General features: G+C 41.3%; 3 protein-coding genes across 7 annotated transcripts in view; 1 reads left to right on the top strand and 2 right to left on the bottom strand.

Annotated features, from left to right (window-relative positions):
- The window catches only part of LOC131677810 (uncharacterized), a 190,274-nt gene that overhangs the window by 43,691 nt on the left and 123,172 nt on the right, over positions 1-23,411 (top strand). The window lies entirely within an intron of this gene.
- The window catches only part of LOC131677807 (protein tolkin-like), a 137,315-nt gene that overhangs the window by 11,022 nt on the left and 102,882 nt on the right, over positions 1-23,411 (bottom strand). For all 5 annotated transcript variants that reach the window (XM_058957860.1, XM_058957862.1, XM_058957861.1 and 2 more), the window contains 6 exons: positions 21,061-21,285; positions 20,539-20,948; positions 20,320-20,465; positions 1,299-1,500; positions 909-1,170; positions 224-429 (listed from right to left, as the gene is read on the bottom strand). In XM_058957860.1, the coding sequence (XP_058813843.1) occupies positions 224-429; positions 909-1,170; positions 1,299-1,500; positions 20,320-20,465; positions 20,539-20,948; positions 21,061-21,285 (1,451 nt within the window). The remainder of the gene's footprint in view (positions 1-223; positions 430-908; positions 1,171-1,298; positions 1,501-20,319; positions 20,466-20,538; positions 20,949-21,060; positions 21,286-23,411) is intronic.
- On the bottom strand, positions 7,669-10,296 carry LOC131677809 (uncharacterized). The gene is made up of 2 exons (XM_058957866.1): positions 8,038-10,296; positions 7,669-7,972 (listed from the first exon to the last, which is right to left on the bottom strand). The coding sequence occupies exon 1, from the start codon at positions 9,984-9,986 to the stop codon at positions 8,331-8,333; it is 1,656 nt and encodes a 551-aa protein (XP_058813849.1). The 5' UTR covers positions 9,987-10,296; the 3' UTR covers positions 7,669-7,972; positions 8,038-8,330.

The raw sequence follows: 23,411 nt of genomic DNA, 5'->3' as shown, positions 1-23,411 counted from the left end.
TATATTAATTCAAATGTTTACACACGTTTTTAAATATTTTTGTTCGATCATGGATGTCTGTTCTCTGTGAAAATATGTTGATAAATTATATGTGTGCATCGAAAAATATTATTCTATCGTAACCTCCCCCTCCCTCCTTAAATTTTTACATAATTGTGAATGGCTTTTTTGGTAATTTCGCTTGGTTTAGTATATTATTAACTTATAGTTATGATCTACTTACTCTCACATGACTTTTTATCGCTATGCAACTCATATCCTATGTAGCAGGCGCACTCATATCCTCCGAGTGTATTGATACACTCATGTTCGCAACCATGGTCCATCCGTTCACATTCGTCTACTTCCTTCATGAAGGTTGCGGAGAAGCCTGCCTTTTGGACCGACCCGTCCGATACAAATTTAACGAACATTTTGTTGGTTGTTGATCTGTGGAAAGTTATTGTGATTGATTAAAAAAAATTCAAAATTGTTTATACTTTTTATTAAATGACCATTGAGCTGTACCATTTTTAGACATAATAACCATCAGGGTCGCAATTAATTTTGGGATGTTGGAATTTTGTCCATCGAAGATCAATTTTTGGCAGAAATTTGGTATGCGCCACAAAGAACTTGAAGTTTTATATGGATAATACATGTATATTTTCGCATGTTTTATTTGAAAATACATTTTTTTTCAAAGTTTTCAAAATATTTTAAAACTTGGTACAATTAGAACACGCGATGGAAGTTTTAAAAAAGAATGAACAAAAAAGACCACTTTGCACTTCAAAAAAGCAATCTTTAAAAAAAATTAAATATTTTTTGATTTTATGACCGGCGATGGACAAATTTCCAACATCGCAAAAAATACCTGCCCCTCTAATAAATAAACTAGCTGTGTATACCCCCTAACACTTCGGTACCTCATATCCGGTGGTATTTTATAGCCGCAAAACACGCCAATGACTCGCGACTCCGCTGAATCGCCATCGCGCACTTCTACGTAATCGTACACACAGTTATCGTGATTTTCCACCTCGAATGATTGGAACTTCAACGCCACTTGGTAATCTTTCGGGACAGTGATTTTCCAAATACACTCTTTGTTGGGTAAATAGTCCATTGGGTAATTGGGTGATTCAAGCCGCCCGCCACTTTCCAAGTTGACGTTGCCCCCACAAACAGCTGCACTCGAGAAATTAAAAAAAAGCATAGAAATTTAAACTTTGGTTAGCTACACAAAACCTTCAATAATATTAAACAACTCTGACCAAAAAAACATTTACTTCTCCCAATTTTCCTCAGCTACTCACCCTCATAGCTGGCGGCGAATCCTCGCATGTTGGCCTGCCGGAATGTCGTGGTGTACGTGAGAAGCATTCGACTACCTGTTGATTTGATCAGATCGTTTACTTTGCCGGACCCACAAAACTTGCCGAGGATTGGTGATTTGTGCCAGTAACCGTCGCGGATTTCTAAATAATCTGAGCGGCAGTTATTCGATTTGTAGATGTCCTGTTGGCGGAAATATTTGTTTATTTGTAATAGTGCACAGGGTCCCTAATTCATCTCAGCCCCTCTATCAATCCTACACATTTGATCCAATTTGTTAGAGCAGTGTCTGCTCATTGGTTCAAATAGTAGAGATAAAAAAACTGTTAAATCCACCTAGCAGTTAGATAAGACATTACTTTGATCTTTAATTATTTTTTCAATTTTTTGCGAAATACCTACACAACTAGATATAGGAAAGAATAAAATAAATAAAATGAATACAATGGATAAATCTATGCGATAATATTAACAAAGTGGATAAAACAAATTAAATAAATAAATGACGAATTATACGAACCAAATGCATAAAACGAATAAAATGAATAAGATGAGTAAAATGATCCAAGTGAGCAAAATAAATCCACAAATAAAACGAATAAATTGTATTAAATGAATGCAATGGAAAAGAACATTAAAATTATTAATGCGAACAAAATAATATGTTAAATAAAATAATAAAACAAATTAAATGAAGAGGATGAATAAAATTAACCAAATGAATAAAATGGATTCATTAATAAATACATAAACTGCATTAAATGAATAAAAACCGAAATGAATAAATTGAAAACAACTAAATAAATCAATAAACTATACCAACGGAATCAAATTAATTTATTCATGAAACTAATATATGAACGAAATTAATAAATAAATGAAATGAATATATGAAAAAAGCATATACCAATAAAATGCATATATGAATAAAATATGTTAAATGAATGAAATGATTAAATTGAATAAAACGAATGAAATAAAAATGTATTAAATTCTACATAAATATGTTGAATGGTATAAAATGCTAATGAGAGCAACCGGTTCTTTGTTTACTTTCTTTTTCGTTTCTTGCGGCGTCATCATAAAAAACTTTTTAACATTGTTTCAGTTTAAAGTTGTGATTCACTGGTTGGACACTTTCCAACTGGAACTCTTTTTAGTTGGACTTACGCTAGTCGAACTATTGTCCAACTAAAAAGCATAGAAATGTCAAAATCTCATGTTAAATTTACTTTGACAATCAATTTGATTCATTCGTAACCCAACTTTGTACCGGGAAACAAGTGCTTTTTGTTCTCTCCGGTGTGGTTTAGTTTTTTCGGTAGTACGAAGGTGCTTGCTGTGGCAGAGGCTGCAGTAAAGCATTAGTAATAAACAGTCCCGCGAGTGATAATTATTACCTGCGATATCGGTGCAGTGAAGTTACTAAACAGTTTTCTTTCCTGAAAGACGGCTTTGTTTAGACGAGCTATATCAGCTCTATTGTGTGAAGGTCACGCGGGTGACGGATAAAACAAACGAAGGATCAATTCACCTACCAGCTCGTCAGGAACCAACTGGTAAAGTGTTTTGTTTTTTACTTTTCTTATCGATTTTTTTTCTTTCTTTTTATTGCTTTTGATTTTTTATTTTGATTTAAGTTAAACAGTGCGGTCGAGCGTGTTGCTCCCGCAACAAAATGGAACAAACAGAAGGATCACCCTCCGAAGACGAATATTATGGGGAAGAAGAACATATATCTGATACTGAGACAGATAATGTTATGGTCGATCCACTTCCCCCCAATGTCTCACAGCCCCCCCGAGTCAAGGTTTACCAGGATGGATCCGCTGGTCCTTGGGTGGTATACTTTCGGCCCAAAAATAAACCGTTAAACAGCATAACTGTTGCACGGGAGCTGACAAAACGTTACTCGGCCGTAACCGAGATTAAAAAGGTTCAGTCAGATAAACTGCGCGTAGTCGTTACTGACTTGAAACAGGCCAATGATATCGTTAGCAATAGCCTCTTTACGCTGGAGTATCGCGTCTACATCCCTTCTCGTGATGTGGAGATCGACGGTGTGGTAAGTGATGCGGGTCTAACTGTCGATGATCTGATGAATGATGGGGCTGGCCGCTTTAAGGACCCTAACCTTCAATCAGTTAAGATTTTGGAGTGCAAGCAGTTGCACTCAAAGTCCATCGAAGATGGGAATTACTATCCATCAGACTCGCTTCGCGTAACCTTCGCCGGATCTGCACTTCCGAGCTACGTTGAAGTGGGAGGAGCTCGTCTACCTGTACGCCTGTTTGTACCGCGGGTCATGAATTGTTCCAATTGCAAGCAGCTAGGTCACACGGCCACCTACTGTAGCAACAAGCAACGGTGCGGTAAATGTGGGGAATGCCATGCGGATGATACTTGCAGTAGGCCCGCTGAGAAGTGTGTTTACTGTGGGGAGAATCCGCATGCACTTTTGACATGCCCAACGTACAAACTTCGCGCGGATAAACTGAAGCGATCCGCCAAAGATCGCTCCAGACGCTCTTACGCAGAAATGCTTAAAAGAGCTGTTCCACTTATCTCCGAAAACCCATTCGCTCTCTTGCCAACTGACGATAACGCCTCTAACGACCCTTGCGAGGGGCATTCTTTGGCTCCGCTTGGAAACTCTAGGAAAAGACCTAATCAAAACTCACCTGAACTTCCTCGTAAGGGTCCTAGGTTGTCCCAAACAAGGGTACAAAATAAAAATAATTCATCAACTGGAAGTGCTGGTACAAATCCGAAGATAATACCTCCTGGTTTTGGGAAATTGAGATACAACCAGGAGTTCCCAGCACTCCCCGGGGCACCAAAAATCCCAAGTGCTCCAATTTTACAGTCAGAAACTCACCCTAAAACGGGATTCCTTAAATTTTCTGACATTGTGGACTGGATATTCACAGCTTTCAACATTACCGATCCTATGAAAAGCTTGCTGGTTGCTATTCTACCAACAGTAAGAACATTTTTAAAACAGTTGACTGAACAATGGCCCCTCCTTACAGCGATCGTATCCTTCGATGGCTAACTTATTAGACGGAATCAGGGATCTGATCACTGTTTTACAGTGGAACTGCAGAAGTATTATCCCCAAAATCGATTCATTAAAACACTTGCTAAATTACAATCATTGTGATGCATTTTCCCTATGTGAAACATGGCTAACTTCTAATATAAACCTCAACTTCCACGATTTTAACATTATCCGCTTGGATCGAGAAGACTCATATGGGGGGGGGGGGTACTTTTAGGGATCAAAAAGTGCTACTCCTTCAATCGAATCAACCTCCCTTCGACGCCAGGCATTGAAGTTGTCGCTTGTCAAACAACAATCAAAGGCAAAGATCTTTGCATTGCTTCTATTTACATTCCTCCTAGGGCCATGATGGGATATCGAAGATTCTCCAACGTGATTGAACACCTTCCCTCGCCCCTCCTGCTTCTTGGAGACTTTAACTCTCACGGTACGGGGTGGGGCTGTCTATACGACGATAATCGATCTTTGACAATTCAAGACCTTTGTGACAACTTCAATATGACAATTCTGAACACAGGGGAAATGACACGGATCCCTGGACCACCTGCGCAAGCAAGTGCACTGGACATATCTTTATGCTCGACATCACTACGGTTAGATTGCAAGTGGAAGGTAATATCTGATCCCCACGGTAGTGACCACTTACCAATTGTAATTGCAATCACCACTGGTTCAAGACCATCGGCACCAATCAATGTTCCCTATGACCTCACACGAAACATTGATTGGAAGAGCTACGCTGCTGCGATATCCAAAACTATCGATTCAACACAGGTACTTCCCCCGGATGAAGAATATAAGTTTTTGTCCAACTCGATTCTCGATAGCGCGATTCAAACTCAGACGAAACGAGTACCCGACGTGAACACCCAAAAACGTTCTCCCAACCCGTGGTGGGACAAAGAGTGCTCAAACGTGTACGCGGAGAAAGCTGCCGCGTATAAAACCTTCCGGAACGACGGGTTAGTTGCTAGTTATCGAGTGTACGCGATATTAGAAAAGCGAATGAAAAATTTAATGAAAGCTAAGAAACGCAGTTACTGGCGCCGGTTTGTCGACGGGTTAACAAGAGAAACATCGATGAGCACTCTTTGGGGCACGGCCCGACGTATGCGAAACCGAAACAGTACTAACGAGAGCGTGGAATATTCAAACCGTTGGATATTCGATTTCGTCAAGAAAGTTTGTCCGGATTCCGCCCCGGCACAGAAAATCTACCGCGCCGCGTCGCCTTACAATACCGCGAACGAAACACCGTTTACGATGGTGGAGTTCTCACTTGCTCTCTTATCATGTAACAATAAAGCCCCGGGGCCAGATAGAATAAAATTCAACTTGTTGAAGAATCTGCCAGACTCTGCCAAAAGACGCTTGTTGAATTTATTTAATAGGTTTCTTGAGGGTAACATTGTCCCACATGACTGGAGACAGGTGAGGGTCTTCGCCATCCAAAAACCAGGAAAACCAGCCTCCGACCACAATTCGTATCGTCCGATTGCAATGCTGTCCTGTATCCGGAAGTTATTCGAAAAAATGATCTTGTTTCGCCTCGATAATTGGGTCGAAACAAATGGCTTACTGTCAGATACACAATTTGGCTTCCGCAAAGGCAAAGGGACGAACGATTGCCTTGCGTTGCTCTCAACAGAAATTCAAATGGCATATGCTAACAAAGAGCAGATGGCATCAGTATTCTTGGATATTAAGGGGGCTTTCGATTCAGTTTCGATCAACATTCTTTATGAGAAGTTGCACCAGCATGGTCTTTCGCCAATTTTAAATAACTTTTTGCTAAACCTGTTGTCTGAAAAACAAATGCATTTCTCGCATGGCGATTTATCGACATCACGATTTAGCTACATGGGCCTTCCCCAGGGCTCATGTCTAAGCCCTCTCCTCTACAATTTTTACGTGAATGACATTGACGAATGTCTTGTCAATTCCTGCACGCTAAGGCAGCTTGCAGATGACGGTGTGGTCTCTATTACAGGTCCTAAAGCCGTCGACTTGCAAGGACCACTGCAAGATACCTTGGACAATTTGTCTGCTTGGGCTCTCCAGCTGGGTATCGAGTTCTCCACGGAGAAAACTGAGCTAGTCGTATTTTCTAGAAAGCGTGAACCAGCGCAACTACAGCTTCAATTAATGGATCAAACTATTGCTCAGGCTTCAACATTCAAATATCTCGGGGTATGGTTCGACTCTAAAGGTACCTGGGGATGTCACATTAGGTATCTGAAACAGAAGTGCCAACAAAGGATCAACTTTTTCCGTACAATAACTGGAACATGGTGGGGTGCCCATCCAGGAGACCTAATCAGGCTGTACCAAACAACGATATTATCAGTGTTGGAGTACGGATGTTTCTGCTTTCGCTCCGCTGCGAACATACATTTCATCAAACTGGAGCGAATCCTGTATCGTTGCTTGCGTATTGCCTTGGGTTGCATGCACTCGACCCATACGATGAGTCTCGAAGTGCTGGCGGGCGTTCTTCCTCTGAAAAATCGATTTTGGGACCTCTCATATCGATTACTCATTCGATGCGATATTCTGAACCCATTGGTGATTGCAAATTTCGAAAGGCTTGTCGAGCTTAATCCTCAGACCCGATTCATGTCCTTGTACTTCGATTACATGGCACAGAACATCAATTCATCTACGTATAACGTCAACCGTGTTCATCTCTTAGATACTTCTGATCACACTGTATTTTTCGATACATCCATGAAGGAAGAGATTTGTGGAATTCCGGATCATATTCGCCCACAAGTGGTCCCAAATATTTTCTTTAACAAATACCATCAAGTCGACTGCGCCAAAATGTTCTACACTGACGGATCAATTCTCAACGGGTCCACAGGCTTCGGTATCTTCAACGAAAATCTTGCTGCCTCATTCAAACTCAATGATCCTGCTTCAATTTACGTCGCGGAATTAGCTGCCATTCAGTATACTCTCGGGATCATTGACACCCTGCCCTCAGACCATTACTTCATCGTTTCGGATAGTCTCAGCTCCATTGAGGCCATCCGTGCGGCGAAGCCTGGAAAGCACTCACCGTATTTCCTGAGGAAAATACGGGAATATCTGAGTGCTTTATCTGAAAAATCTTACCAGATTACCTTGGTTTGGGTCCCGTCACATTGTTCTATTGCGGGCAATGAGAAGGCGGACTCTTTAGCCAAGGTGGGCGCATTAGAAGGCGACACTTACGAAAGACCAATTTGCTTCAACGAATTTTTCAGTATCTCTCGTCAGAGGACGCTCGATAGTTGGCAAACCTCATGGAGCAATGGGCATCTGGGACGGTGGCTACATTCCATTATCCCGAAGTGTTACTCCAGGTAACAAGAGTCTATGAGCGGTATTTCCGAAATTGTAGTAGGCGGCCTTATTTGTTCGTTCGAAGCATTAAAGGGAGGATTCACTCGTTTCACGCCAAACTTTAATTTCCTGATAATAAACATAATTATAAATTCATTTACATTTTAGGTTAGAATTGTGATTGCTTACGTTTAGTGCCCTTTGTCGTTACGTGTACAGGCAAGATTTTGACCACTATAGCGTAGATCTAACCACTTTCGGTCTCTAAATGAGCAATTGGTAAATTAGCGTTGATGATGATGCAATATAAATATAAATTTCACCTTTACTTTTAAGGTAGCAATAGTTCACTCTCTCCTCGTACTTTTAGGTTAACAATAGTTGTAAGTTTATCTTTAAGTTAATTTTAGTTAATATTAAGTATAAATTGCATGTAATAATTACAAACCTTAGATTTAAGCACAATAATAATATTAATTTAGTTAATAAATCCAATATAAATTTTAATGATCTTCATGGAGCAGAAAAGCGTGCTTCCAAAACTAAAGGGTTTATCTCACTACTCTATTGTTCTGATTTTACTTGTCTTCGCTGTGTATGTCCGTTTATCGTCGTTATTGACCTAACGGGTAGACTTTCCGGCTGAGCTGGCAGCGTTATCACTTATCAGTGACGAGGGGCTCGATGACACTCCCCCCCAGTTCGGCAACTCCGTCTTTAGGTTGGCTAACTCTTCCTTGGACTTTACATCGAGCACCGCTACTTTCACTGCCGGTCTCTCGTAGACACCTCTATTCGTCTGGATCGTCACTCTGCGTACCTGACCGTCCCGGTTGACGGTTCCAATCACGCGCCCCTTTGGCCAGCAGTTCCTCGGAAGATCTGGATCTGCAATCAACACGATGTCGCCTTCCCTTATCGGTTTGACTCTTTGATGCCATTTGGAACGGCCAGTGATTTCTGGAAGGTAGTCCTGAAGCCATCTACGCCAGAATCTGTTGGCCAACATCTGCGACACGTGCCAACCGCGCCTCAATGCTACCGAATTATCGTTTAACAATGTTAGCGGCTTGGAACCATTGGAAGTACCTAACAGCCAGTGATTAGGGGTCAGCGCGGGGGCTGCTTCATCTTCTATCGGCACGTGGGTTAGGGGCCGTGTATTGATGATGCCCTCGACCTCAATTAGCGCGTTCCTCAACTCCTCGTCTGTCGGTCGTCGAGACAAATTAAATTCCGACAGGGTCCGTTTGACGGTTTGAATCAATCGTTCCCAGCTTCCCCCCATATGAGGAGAAGCGGGGGAGTTGAAGCACCAGGATGTACTTGAGGATACCATCTCCTGCATCATCGCATCTTGATCAACCTCCCGGAGAGCTACCTTTAACTCACGTTCCGCGCCGATAAAATTGGTTCCTCTGTCACTGTAGAAGACAGCTGGAGTACCACGACGTGACATAAAGTTGCGTAAAGCCATTATACACGAGGCGGTATTCAAAGAGCTTGCTACTTCTATGTGAATGGCGCGTACAGTAAGGCATGTCAAGAGAACTCCCCATCTCTTCTCTAGCCGTCGTCTCACAGCCACTTCCATTGGTCCGAAATAGTCCACACCAGTGTGGGTGAACGGGCGAGTGAATGCGGCTAGCCTGCATCTGGGAAGGTCCGCCATAGCTGGTGGACGTGGTAAAGCCGTCCGTATTTTGCACCGTTGGCAGTCAGTTCTGACCTTAGAATATACTCTGCGCAAGTGATAAATACTGAACCTTTGTCTTATCTCGTTAATGACAGTCTCGTTGTTTCGATGGTGAAACTTCTGGTGGTAACTCTCGACGACCAGCTTGGTGACCGCATGATCTCGTGGAAGAATTATGGGACATTTCACTTCCATTGGTACATACTCGCAATTTATTGTTCTACCGCGCATTCTCAGGATTCCATCCGCATCGACGAAAGGATTCAACTTATAGAGTGGGCTTCGTTTCGAAATAGTGTTTTTTTGGTCTTTAGCTGTCAGGATCGCAAGATCATCACGGTAGCTGTCGTGCTGTGCTGTGCGATAGTGAAATTGTTCAGCTCGGCGAAGTTCTTTGCTAGTGAGAACTCCGACCGTTCGCGTGCCGCGTATGTCAGCAAAACGAAGAACATACGCGGTGACGCGAACCAAATGTCTCCAATTTGAGTAGTTGTTCGCTGGTAGTACTGCGTTGGAACTTTCAAAGTGTACATGGACAGTGGCACGGAGCTCTTCAGTTGTACTCTCCAATTGGAAAGGCATTTCTGGCCAATCAGTTTCAGATGTCCATAAGAACCCGAGTCCCTTGTACCACCTGCTGTCGTTAGTTAAGGTGGGCTGGTGTTGCCATTTAGTGCCTTCGTCGGCGATGTTCCACTTCGTTGGAACCCATCTCCACTCGGAAGCGTCTGTCAACTCTAGTATCTCACTGGCTCGTGCTCCCACGAACGGGCTGTACCTACGGTGTTCAGAGCGAAGCCAGGATAACACGTTTCGTGAGTCTGACCAGAAGACACGTCGGTTTATTTTGATGGACAAACCACGGACGACAGAATCTGCGAGTCTTGCTCCGATGAGAGCTGCTTGAAGCTCCAGTCTAGGGATCGATAAGTACTTGAGCGGTGCCACCCGCGTTTTGGCAGCAACCAGCGTACATTCGACCGTTGTTCCGTCGACGTAACGGAGATACACTACTGCTGCCATACCATTTTCTCCAGCATCGACGAAGGTGTGAAGTTGGATTTCTGTTCCAGTATCGGCTGAGGTAGTTTGTCTGTAACATCTAGATATACTCAAGTCTTCGATTTGAGGGAGTAGCTTTATCCACATTTGCCATTTTTCAAAGCATTGTTGGTTAATCTGCTCGTCCCAACCTACGGCCGTTCGCCAGATCTCCTGTAGCAGCACCTTGAGGAACATGAGATAGTGTGCGATGAGTCCCAGTGGATCGTAGATACACATTAGAGTACGTAGAACCTCCCGTTTAGTAGGGCAACGTTTCCCTTCCAGCAGGTCCTGCCCTAGTCTGATCCGATTCAACTTGAAGGTGAAACAGTCGCTATTGGTGTTCCACCACATCCCAAGCACCTTTTCTGTGGCTAAATTTGACGAAAAGTCAAGACTTTTTTCCTCTCTTCCGGTGCCGCAAATTGCTGAGAGAACTGCTGGAGAGTTGGTCATCCAATTGCGGATTTCGAATCCACCTTGTTCTTGAACGAAGCAAACCGATTTCACCAGATCTATCGCTTCCTTTTCAGTTTCTAAGCTGCATAACATGTCATCTACGTACGTGTTTTTTATTATTGCAGTAGTAGCCATTGGAAACTGTCCACTGAAACGTTTCGCATTAAGGTTCTTCGTGAATTGTGCGCTTGCCGGGGAACAACATGCACCGAAGGTCATGACTTCCATCACGTAGACGCTAGGTTCCTTTTGGCCAACGTGGTCTCTCCACAAGAACCTCTGGCTATGCTGGTCTTCACTGCGAATGCGTACTTGGTGAAACATTTCGCATATGTCACCAGCTACTGCAAACCGGAACTCTCGAAATTTGTACAGGACCGATGTTAATGGAGTAAGCAGATCTGGCCCTGCCAATAAGGCAGAATTCAGTGAGATTCCATTCGACGAGGCAGCGGCGTCCCACACTAACCTTATTTTGCCAGGCTTATTGGGGTTAGTGACTGGGAACACTGGCAAGTACCAGGAACGTTCATGACTTTTCATCAATTCATCCTTTGTGAGTTTCCGTACATAGCCCTTTGACAGATATTCTGCCATCTTATCTTTCAGAATGCGTGCCATGTCGGGGTCTTTCTTCATGCGACTTTCCAAACTGTAGAAGCGTTTTAGAGCCATTTGTTTATTATCTGGGAGTGTGATATCGTCTCGTTTCCAGAGTAATCCGGTTTCGTACCTTTTTCCGTCGAAGAGTGTAAGTTCTCGTAGCAGTTTCAGAGCTCGTTCATCGTCAAGGGAACGGATTTCCTTTCCAGGTCCCATAATGCCTAAACTATCGATATTGAAGTATTCCTTCATAGACTGTTGTAGGGTATCATCAATTTCGTGGTCACACTGGCAAACGTGATACGTGTAATGTAGCATATTCATTGTCTGTTCTGCTGTAGCTCCACCGTAAACTGTCCAACCAAGATTAGTCTTTACAGCTATTGGTTGACCATATTCCCCTTCACGACTCTTTCTAACAAGGGTAGCATTCGCGTGTTTTACACCAATTAGTAGTCGTGGTCTAACGTTTTGGTACGACTCTAGAGGAATATTCTGAAGATACCGATAATCAGTTTGAAGCTGCTCAACATCGAGCGATTGTGACGGTAGCTGAAGGTCCTTCACTGTCCGGACGTCATTCAGCGAAAACCGCCTTCCTTTTTCACCGGAGATGTCGAAGTTTACACTGCTTGAATTCTTCTCGAAGCGGTGTGTGCCCCCGGTCCATTTTAGACATAGCGGACGGGGCTCCCCAGAAATATTGAGTTCATCTGCAAGGTCTTGATTTACAAGGGTTAGCGACGATCCATCGTCTAAAAAGGCATAACAGTGAACCGAGATACCATTTCCGTAAACTACTACCGGAATGTAGCGAAACAGGACTGAACTTGATCCACCTCGGTGAGTATTGCATGATTGCTCATCACGTCGTGAACCAAGCGCTATTGACGAATTCACTTGCAGTTCCTTGTGTAGCAATGGGTGGTGTTTAAAGGTACACTGATTCACACCACAATCTTTGGACACGCATCCTCCTTTGTGTCTTCTCAAACATTTACGGCATGTCCTTGCTTCACGAATTACAGCCCACCTCGCATCGTACGAGAGATCCAAGAAACGCTTACATTTTGCAAGGAATGCGCAAGTGCCTTTGCATGCGGCACACGGCATTGATTTGAGATTCTGCGTCGCAGCTGACGTAACTGCACGATGGTCGCTTTTCGCTAAACCAGGCGGGTTCATTCTGCTCGTTTGTGATTCACCGTGAGTGTTTACAAAATCCTTTGTACCTCTTCGTGTCTCCTTACTCGCGAAGTGTTCCTGCATAGTAGGCGGATCAGCTACGATGCTAGCATCTTCCGCCATATCGAAAATCCAATCACTAAAACTTAATATGTTTACCTTTCGAAGGCGTTTGCTATGCCTGGCCCAATCCAACTTCATCGGCGCAGGGAGTTTTTCCACCAGGCCATCCACCATCGACATATCCTGTGTGTATTCCTCTGTACCACATGCGCTGATCGTTACTGCAAGGTTTTGAACAGAAAAGGCAAAGTCGATCATTTTATTAATTTTGTACCGCGGCAAGCGCATCTCCACGCAGACAGTTTCTTAAACGAAGCATGTTTTCGTCGTCAGTTAGTCCGCACATTCGCGTCGTGCTCTCGTAGGTAGCAAAAAACATCGGCCAATGCTCAGGATTCCCATTAAACATTGGCAGTTCCTTTGGGACAACCTGGCGGGCGGCAATCTGATTGCGGGACAGGTTACAGGTATACTGGTTACCGGTTATTCGCCGCTTTTCAGTCTTCGGGGTAGATCGCTTTCTCGGGTCGAAACTACTGTCGACATCAGGTCCTACTCCGTTATCCGATGGCAAAGATTCATCACTATCGTGATCTGATTGCTGTTCGCCGTCAAACTCTTCACCTGTGGGACAGCTTTCCGAATTGCCTGCTTTTGAATTCTTATCCTGTAGCCATTCTTCCACTTTGGCATTGGCGTCGACGTTCTCGCCATCGATTTTTTCCTCATCGTTCATCTCCGGATCATCGAGGCCGGCTAGCTCCTCTAAAATTTGGAAACGTTTTATCATTAACACCTTTTTCTCGTCCAATAATCTCCGTTCCGCTTCTATTTTTTGCAATTGCAGTTGTAAACGAGCCTTTGAAGATTTTGTCGACACTGATGACATCGCTGATGCAGGTTCCGACGGATTGTACGCTGATTTGGAAAATTTCATCGATATCGATGACGTCACCGCGGCGGGCTTCAACGGTTTTTGAACTACCTCAGGGTGTGTCTTCATCACAGTTGGTGCAAGCTTCGATTGTAGGGCTGTAGCCTGTGTATCTACTTGCTGACCTTTTGTAGATATAGGTTCCTTCGGCTTTTTAATAACGTTCTCATTTTTCTCATTGGGCACCTTGGTCTTTTTAACAACTTTCTCGGGGCGCTCATTGTTCAGCTTTTCCGTGTTTGTCTTTTTAGTGTGCCTTTTTTTCTTTTTCTTCGCCTCACATTTTCCACAACGCCAATCTTCTTTATATATCTCCTGTGACACACCCACGCAATCGAAATGGTGCCAGCCATCACAGTCGTCACATTGCACCATTTGGCTGGTGTCGATCGCATTGCACGTTTGACAGCTACATCCGATCCCATCGTTACTGACCTTCATCTCGGTAGAAAACTGATTATTTTTACCACCCATTACGGGTGCACTTTTTTGCGACAGTGCCTTTCTAACGATTTGTTTCGTTTCGAGATTGAGAAGATCTTGTTTATAAGCACTCGTAGATGGGGGATCATGAAGGGGATCAACTATGATAGCGCATTTCGATTCAGCAGCTGAGCTTTGTGTGGCTACGGTGCGTGCGGGGAGATCATGCTTATTGCTAGCTCGGTCCGACATCTTGCATGTAATAAACGAAATTAAAGATTTGTTACTCCAGGTAACAAGAGTCTATGAGCGGTATTTCCGAAATTGTAGTAGGCGGCCTTATTTGTTCGTTCGAAGCATTAAAGGGAGGATTCACTCGTTTCACGCCAAACTTTAATTTCCTGATAATAAACATAATTATAAATTCATTTACATTTTAGGTTAGAATTGTGATTGCTTACGTTTAGTGCCCTTTGTCGTTACGTGTACAGGCAAGATTTTGACCACTATAGCGTAGATCTAACCACTTTCGGTCTCTAAATGAGCAATTGGTAAATTAGCGTTGATGATGATGCAATATAAATATAAATTTCACCTTTACTTTTAAGGTAGCAATAGTTCACTCTCTCCTCGTACTTTTAGGTTAACAATAGTTGTAAGTTTATCTTTAAGTTAATTTTAGTTAATATTAAGTATAAATTGCATGTAATAATTACAAACCTTAGATTTAAGCACAATAATAATATTAATTTAGTTAATAAATCCAATATAAATTTTAATGATCTTCATGGAGCAGAAAAGCGTGCTTCCAAAACTAAAGGGTTTATCTCACTACTCTATTGTTCTGATTTTACTTGTCTTCGCTGTGTATGTCCGTTTATCGTCGTTATTGACCTAACGGGTAGACTTTCCGGCTGAGCTGGCAGCGTTATCACTTATCAGTGACGAGGGGCTCGATGACACGAAGGTATCAACGAATGCTTGGTTTAAGGGGTTGGATGTGAACCGGGACTTTATTCGTACGATGTCAAGGATCATGTCCAACCATTACTCGTTTGACGCGCATCTCCGTCGTATAGGGCTTGCTGAAAGTAATCATTGTGTTTGTGAGAACGGCTACCACGACATCGAGCATGTTGTTTGGCTGTGCGCAGAGTACTGTGTTGCCAGGTCCCAACTAATAGATTCCCTTCGGTCCCGAGGTAGATCACCCTATGTGCCAGTCCGGGACGTCCTGGCAAGCCGTGACCACCCCTATATTTTTCTTATCTATATCTTTTTGAAAACCATTGATGTCCAAGTTTAATACATTTTCCCCTCTCTCATTCACAGTAGAATCTCACCAACCTATCCCTCTATCTACAATATGGCATTGCTTCACGAGTCTTCGGTGCATACCCTTCTTGATAACCGTCTACCCAGAACATCATGACATACCTCACATGCAGATGATATAGAGAACATCATGACAGTATCAGAGTGCCAATAATTATCCGAAATATCGACCCTCCCCTCGCCCCTGCGATTACAGGCTGGAAACTACAACACTACAACAAAGTGTGCATATCCGCCACAATGATCAATCAGCAAACGACGATGTCAATTACACAATATGTATCCCACTTCCTACCTTTTTCCTTTACTTACATAAGAGGGGAGCAAGCCGCCCCTAAATACAGCTTTCCTTTCCCCCACTAACATGTGACATGTAATTAAAAAAAATGAATTATCGGCCTCGTTAAGCTAAAGCATTTGGGCCTAAATAAACGTAGGGTGATGAGCCTATTTTGGCACCATTAGGGAGAGGGTCGCACTATTTTTTGAACAACTTCAAAAGAAGCCATATTATCTATAACCTTTCTCAGAATAAAGTATCAGTGTACTGTTTCTTAAACATCTATATAATGCTTATTTAGCAGAATTCCCTCAATTTTCAGCATAAATGAAAATAAATGTTCCATTCTGTGCATCTATTCCCACCTCAACGATCCAATTATCGCCTCATGGGTGTGCCCATTTCCACCTCATCAAAAAACAATCTAGTTGAAACGCAATGCCTCATAATCCATTTGCGTCGATTCTAACTAGGTATCCAGATCATGGACGCCAACGTGTGATTTGTAAAACGAATCATTCTGTTTTTTTTCAGCCGATCAAAACAAACGTAAACATCACGCACATCAATGAAACTCATCAGCTGTTAGTAGAAGAGCACCCAGAATTGCGCACGCAGAAAAAAAACCATTCGAAGGTTAGCACCTGGAATAACAAGTTTCACATCACACATTGCTTTCTTCCGATTCGAATTGTATATGCAGATGAAAATAAAATATCTGCAATCAACAATTAGTTGAATAACTTGAAATAATTGATTACTTATACCTGAAATTGCATTACATTATATTTACAAGTTCATGTTTTGGTTTGGCCGCACTGGTGATTCTTTTCTGTATGATGGATGCCAAAAGTTGGTTTTGATTGTGGTAGTGTATCAGCAAAACATGCCAATAATAGGAACCCCCGTATTTAGTTTTATCCTATTATAACACTAGTCCTATTCTAGTGATTAACGAGTGATTTTAAAGTGAAATTATCGTAAAAAGGTTCTCCAGCTAAAATAAAGGTATGTATCAGTGCAATGTTTAGTAGATTTGTGTTGGAATAACGAGATATGAGGCGGTAAATGCTGGCTCATAAGTGTTTATTTTGCTAAGTGCCGTTGCATCCAGTTTCGGTTCACTACGTGAGTGAGGCGGATTAGTTGATATTTCAATAAGTTGATTTTGTTTTAATTAAAAGTTGGATTTAGAGGATAGTTCTAAATACATATGTGCACAACAAATGAAGAATATAACTTGAGCTTATTTTTTCTCACCTGTTTTAGCCAAATCGATATTGTCATTATCTCATATACTTGGTTCGAAACCAAGGGGTACGAAATAGGGTCACAATAGGCTCTACTGCCATAATAGGCACATCACCCTATTTAAGATAAAAAAAATAATCAATTTGATTAAAGATGTGTGCATTTACTTTTTCTTTGAAGAGATTTTAGCACTTGTCAGTTGATCTAACTAGCGAATCAAATTCGTTAGTTGGACAGCGGTGGTGGCCTAATCAGCAAATATTACACAGAGCTACGGGGCAATCAAAAAAGCGGCCGAGTTAGTGACAGAAGAGAAGGTAAACAAAGAGAGGCTCTCATTTGCACTAATAATCAGTTGACATGTATGTTTAGAATTGAGGGGGGCATCTGGTGTAGTGGGCAAAAAATCTACTTCTTGTTATCCGCTTACTTAGGCAATTCATGAGACGTTCGTTTGACAATTCAGCGGTGGGTTCTGTCAACGAGTCTACCTCTGCAAACAAAAAAACTTATCCGACAAACATCTCTTGTTAGTCCGGTTTCTTTTGATGTTGGATCGAATCAACGATAATGTCGGACGTCGCGCCCACCAGAGTAACGTTAGAAGGAATAATCAGCTGATCAGAAACATGTCATGGAATGCGCAATTGTCAGTATTGAACCTCTAGAATAGTGGCACGTTGAACTTCATTTGTTTTAAACAGCCATGCATTCCTAGCGCGTGTTTGCTGTAACACACGCTGATTTCAATCTATCTGCAACAATTTTGTAACAAAACAATTTTGTAACAAAAATACAGTGTAAACAATACACTCTAAACTACTTCTACCCAAATTTTCAAGAGAAAATACCCAATAGGATATTTTCCACTGCGTTTTTTATTATTCATTCGTGCGTGTGTTACAACAAATACGCACAAGGAATGCATGACTGTTTAAAACAAAAGAAGTTCAGCGTGGACACCGAGATTGCGAGAGACTATTCTAGAGGTTCAACACTATCAATTAAGCGGATAAAAAATACATCGATTTTTTGCCTACGTTAATAGCACAGAGAACAGACATCCATGATCGAACAAAAATATTTAAAAAACGTGTGTGAACAGTTGAATTAATATACGATAAACACTAGCGCCGCCAAACCAACCTATCCCAACTATCCGTCAAATCCATTCCGGAACCGGTTCGAAATCCTGAATGGATTCAGTATGGAATCTTGCTCAAAGAAAACAACCGATTCCAACTCTATCGGTTGATGCATTTGAGCTGGAATTCATGCTGGAAGTCCGAACCGGTTCCGGACTAGTTTGACTGGGTAGAGGTGTTAATAGCGATAACTTACAAACTAATCAACGAATTGGCTTGATTTTTCATATGAGAATGTAAAATACGTGTAGCCTTTCGATGAACCACTGAAAACTGAAAAAAAATTCTTTCTAATATTTTAATGAAAAGTAGTAAAATATGAAATTTTTCGGTTTGCATGAAGCCCGTTTCCGAAACTCAAACTTTTTTATTTTTTTGGTTCATCGAGTAACTAAAACTTCAAGATTTACATATCTTATTGAATTTCCTGTGCCAGACAATTTTATCAAGAGTTATCGTGTTCGCCGCGGCGTTCCTCGATGTGGAAATGATTGGACGTCTACTTTCGGAACGCTCGTATGTCGTCGCTGTTGTGCTATCTTATGACAAGCGCCATTTAGTATATTTCGAGAAAAAAGATTTTTAAAGTTTGAGATTGAATACCTTGAAATTTTTAAATGGTATAAACAATTCAAAGAAGACAATTAATGCTTCTATCTATTCTGTATTAATCTCTCAAATATCACGGAGATCGGTTGACTATGTTGCGAGTTTTTACTATAAATGTACACAAAAGTCGCACTCGCACGTGTCATAGGTGTATATTTATGCGAAAATTTGTCTGGCGTGGCGTGTCATAATCGTGCACGGAAAATTTTCTTTAGAAAAATATCATCAATTATTAACTTTTATTCATATCTTTGGCATAATTTGGTCTACAGTCAATCGGTGAGTTGCATTTTGAAGGAAATGAGCCAGGGAATCTAGAAAAAATCGTTATTTTTGGTTACAGTGTTGGCAAATATGCTATATTTCCAATTTAAAACTTGAACTGCATTTTTCTCACAATTCGTGTATTTTTGTTTTGAAAATGATTATGCCATTGTGTTTCTCAGATAGTTTTACACATAATACATCCTATACATCAAGATAACTTGAGCCAATCATTAGACACAGTCATTTGAAGCAAAAAACTAAAAAATTCTCAGCACGTTATTCGCTATATCTCAGTAACCAAGCAGAATATCAAAATTCTGAAAACGCCACTTTGTAGAGATTTTTTAGACAAGTGATGTGGCATATCTAACTAAGTTTTCCCCAAAATGGCGTTTGTCATAAGATAGCACAACAGCGACGATGTTTTTCATACACAATGAATGTATAAATAAATCTTTACATTACAGAAAAGATCCATTGTTGCCTTGTCTTCAAAATCGTAAAACAAAATTACTTTAAGTTTGAGCACTTTACACCAGACGCCCCCTTAAACGAATGAATAAATAGTATAAAATTAAGGAAATAAATAAATGAACGATATGTACAAAATTAATAAAATGCGTAAATCGGATAAAAAATAAACATAATCAAATAATTAAGTTGAGTAGATAAAAAATATATATATAAAATTATTTTAGTTCATTGAAAAGAATTAAATGAATAAAATTAATAAAATTAAGAATAAAAAAAATACCAAAATAAATTAATAAAGTAATAGTGTGAGTAATAAAGCTTGTTTTTGAAAGTTGGTCTACGAGCATCTGAAAAAGTTGCTACATAAAGTAGCAATAAGCCTGCAAGTGCTTCCATTACATTACTTTCTTCGCATCACTAGAGGCCAATTTCGCATGACAGGACGCAGCGCCGGACAGTTCGGCGAATTTAGCCGCTTGACTTTTCCATCTATTGATTCTTACTATCTAAATCTTTTGTGCAATTACAATGGTTTTTGTCTACTTTTTCCTTCAAAAGACAAATTTCTATACGTACAACCGATCTTTACTGAAAATGTTACTGTAAGATAACCCAAATCTCGATTTATCACATAGAACACAAAATGTATTATAATTAATCAATATATTACAATATTTCAATGAATTGTTGAATTTGTGAAATGGCGGTGTATTCGTTATTGGAAGTAGAATCATGAGAAAATAAAATGAATAGAGGCGCTGAAATTAATTAGGGAGCATCTACCCCCTTCAGTACAACTCAAAGAGGCAAAAACCATAAAAGGACTCTTCTGCGGTACGTTACCAGGTCGGTGATGTTGAGAACAATCCTCTCTCCGTGCGTGGCTGTTATTCGCCACTCGCACCTTTCCGGATCGCTCGGCGGCAAAACGGAATAATAGCTGGGAGAGGTAAACGATGCCGAGTTATCCTGAAACGTGCGACCGCATTCTGAAATGGGACAAGTAATTTGTTAACAATGATTTGTTCACACGAAAATCGTGGATCGACGATAAACACAAACTGGCACATTTGTAAAGTAAGTTTGCTTGCGCAATGTCTCCCTCGCTGAGTCGTAGCCGTTGACCGATCTCGGGCCGCTTTCGGCTGGGTATTTCAATCGGAAATATAGTATCCAGATAGGTTCCCTTGGAGAAAGTATTCCGTGCGTAGTGCATAATAGAATCGTAGTCGTAAGGCAGACCCAAAGAATTCACCTCGTCTTCGGTCAGCTTGTTGAAATTATATTCCTGGCCTACCATTATGTTGTTCTTTTCAATCACCACATGATTTTCACGATCCGGCCGTGTATGCTCATGCCAGAAACCAACCACGTGTCCTAATTCGTGTACAACGATGCCAAACTTGTCACAATTTTTACCGATCGAGATGGCCTGTGGTCCATTGCCACGTTTTCCCACAAACGAACAACAGCTGGAATGGTATGTACATCGAAATGTTAGCATCAATCATCGGAAATAGGTTCAGCCCTCGTCAGCAAATAATGTTTCGTTTCCCATCCGCTTGTTGCGACCTTCAAACTTACCCGCATTGCCGTTCGGTGAAGACGATATAGTTAGGATGCTCTATCGGATTACGCTCGACAAATTTAATGCACGTATTGTTCTCCCAGTGACGCATCGCCTGTTTGAAGAGGGCTTTGTGTAAACCACTGAAATTGCCATCGATCTCGTACGGGATGACACCAAAGTCCCAGATTCGTTCCTTCTTTGCTGTGGCTGCACGTGTCGCTCGATGATGGTGGCCCTTGCTGGAATTAAAAATTGGTACGACTGGAATCATTTCGCTTTAAGATGACATAGGACAACGTCTATATCTAGGGCAGTTATCTTATGTAAAATAATATAAATTCAATTGCAATTATGTAAAATAATATAAATTCAATTGCAGACTTTGCATGGCTTCTACGAATCAGAGAAAAAAGTTTTGTATGGACCCTGGACAGTCCAACAGGTTTTCTCCAAGCAGCACTTCTACCATTTAAGAAGCATCCAATATTTATTTTAAATCGATGCCACGATATTGCAAAAACTAATCCAACTAATTGCGCTCAACTTTTAGTTGGTTTTACCAGTTCATTACTATCTGTACATTATACAGTTCACTGTATTATATCTGTCATTATTTTTACAGTTTACGCATTAAAACAAAAGCAAAGCATTTCTATATTCCAAATCTTCCAAAAAATAATATTCAACGTTAATTCTAGTTCCGGCCTTTGATTAATTGTTGGTGTCTGATAAGCAGAACAGCAGGAATTGTTTTATGTATGTAGCCTTCGGCCACATTTTTTATCACGGGTAGGTACCGTTCCAAATATCATGACAAAATTGCTTTGCATGTTTTGATATGGATATATTTAAAAAGGCTTTTATATCATAATAAATACGATATAATAACAAAATATATCGTAAAGCACGTCATAAAAACCTGTTTTAATCCACCTAATGGTGCAATTGTGCCTTTCTCATTTGTCCAAACTACGATTCCATGGCTCATTATGTTCAATACAATGGAAATGTATATTCAGTACAATTTGCACATAGTACATACAATGGATCGACAGCCACGATTTTGAGATACTATGTTTCGAAACTGAAACATCGCTTGAAACCAGCGGCGAATCAAGGAGGAAGATCCGTTAAGAAATTTTAAACTAGTTTTAATTTTAAAGTAGCAACCTCTTACTGCATACTCTTACTTAAGCCTATACAAGCCAAAAAAAATTTGTCATTGACGATTTTCAGAGCGATTGCATAACCTTTCTATATGAGAAAGGCAAAAATGTGCCAAAGTCAAAAAAGTCAATTTTCGTCAAAATTATTTTTTTCGATATTACATCAAATCTCAACGTTTCATGCATTTTAAAGTCATTTGGCATCCAAAATACAAATTCGATTTTGCAATTTTCCCTTACTCCCGCTTTTGAGAATTTTTCATTCAATGGGAATTTGCTGTGTGCTCGCACTCTTCAACTCGTAACTCCGGAACCAGAAGTCCAATCAACAAAAAATGCAATAGGAGCCGATGGGAAGATTGTACCTTTCATTTGAGACTAAGTTTGTGCAATCGGTCCAGCCATCCGGCCTGCACACAAGGTGAGCACACAAGTCAGCCTCGCATGGTATGTCAGAAGTAGCGCCTAAGAAAAATGTCCCACATGGGATGCCAGGGGGAGTGACAGAGGTATAATAGAGTGGCACGATCGAGAGTGAACCAGGTGATAGGGTGAGCACCCAAGTCAGCCTCACATGGTATGGGTGAGGCGAGCACAAAAGTAAGCCTAGTAAGGAATGAGTAAGGTGAGCATACAAGTCAGCCTCGCAAGGAACGAAAAAGGTGAGCACAAAAGTCAGCCTCATGTGGAGTGTTTGAGAGTGAATCAAGGTGCGATAGAGAGAGCACCCAAGTAAGCCTCATACAGGACGTATGAACGCGTGAGTGAGAGTGAATGAGTGCATTAAGTACAGCCATCCCCCCATAAGTAATACCGAGCGGTAGTTCCTGGGGGGAACGATGGCGGAGCCCAATGAAGTTTAGTCGGTATTAATGGCAGCGTCACCATTCGAGCCCGACACGCCCCCAGTACACCCCGTGTGGTAGCTGGGACACCTACCAATAGCACATGTACTGGGCTAGGACGTAAATGTCTTCTCCATTGTAAAAAAGGCTATCCACTACACCATTGGTCGGCGGAATTGTACTGTAACACGGAGAGTGAGAACTGGCGAGCGGAAGTGAAAAATAAAGGACTTCGACAAGGACCTTTTTGTGGCAGCACTTCGTGCTGACAGCATCACTCCAATTCCGAGCCGATGAGCTGTCGGAAACAGTAGCGAGGGCGTGCAATGTAACAATGCCGAGGAAAATGGAGCC

Source organism: Topomyia yanbarensis, chromosome 1 (genome assembly GCF_030247195.1).
Source record: "Topomyia yanbarensis strain Yona2022 chromosome 1, ASM3024719v1, whole genome shotgun sequence".
Taxonomy (NCBI): Eukaryota; Metazoa; Arthropoda; class Insecta; order Diptera; family Culicidae; genus Topomyia; species Topomyia yanbarensis.
Note: the sequence above shows the minus strand (reverse complement) of the source record. Positions and strands in the feature narration are given on the sequence as shown.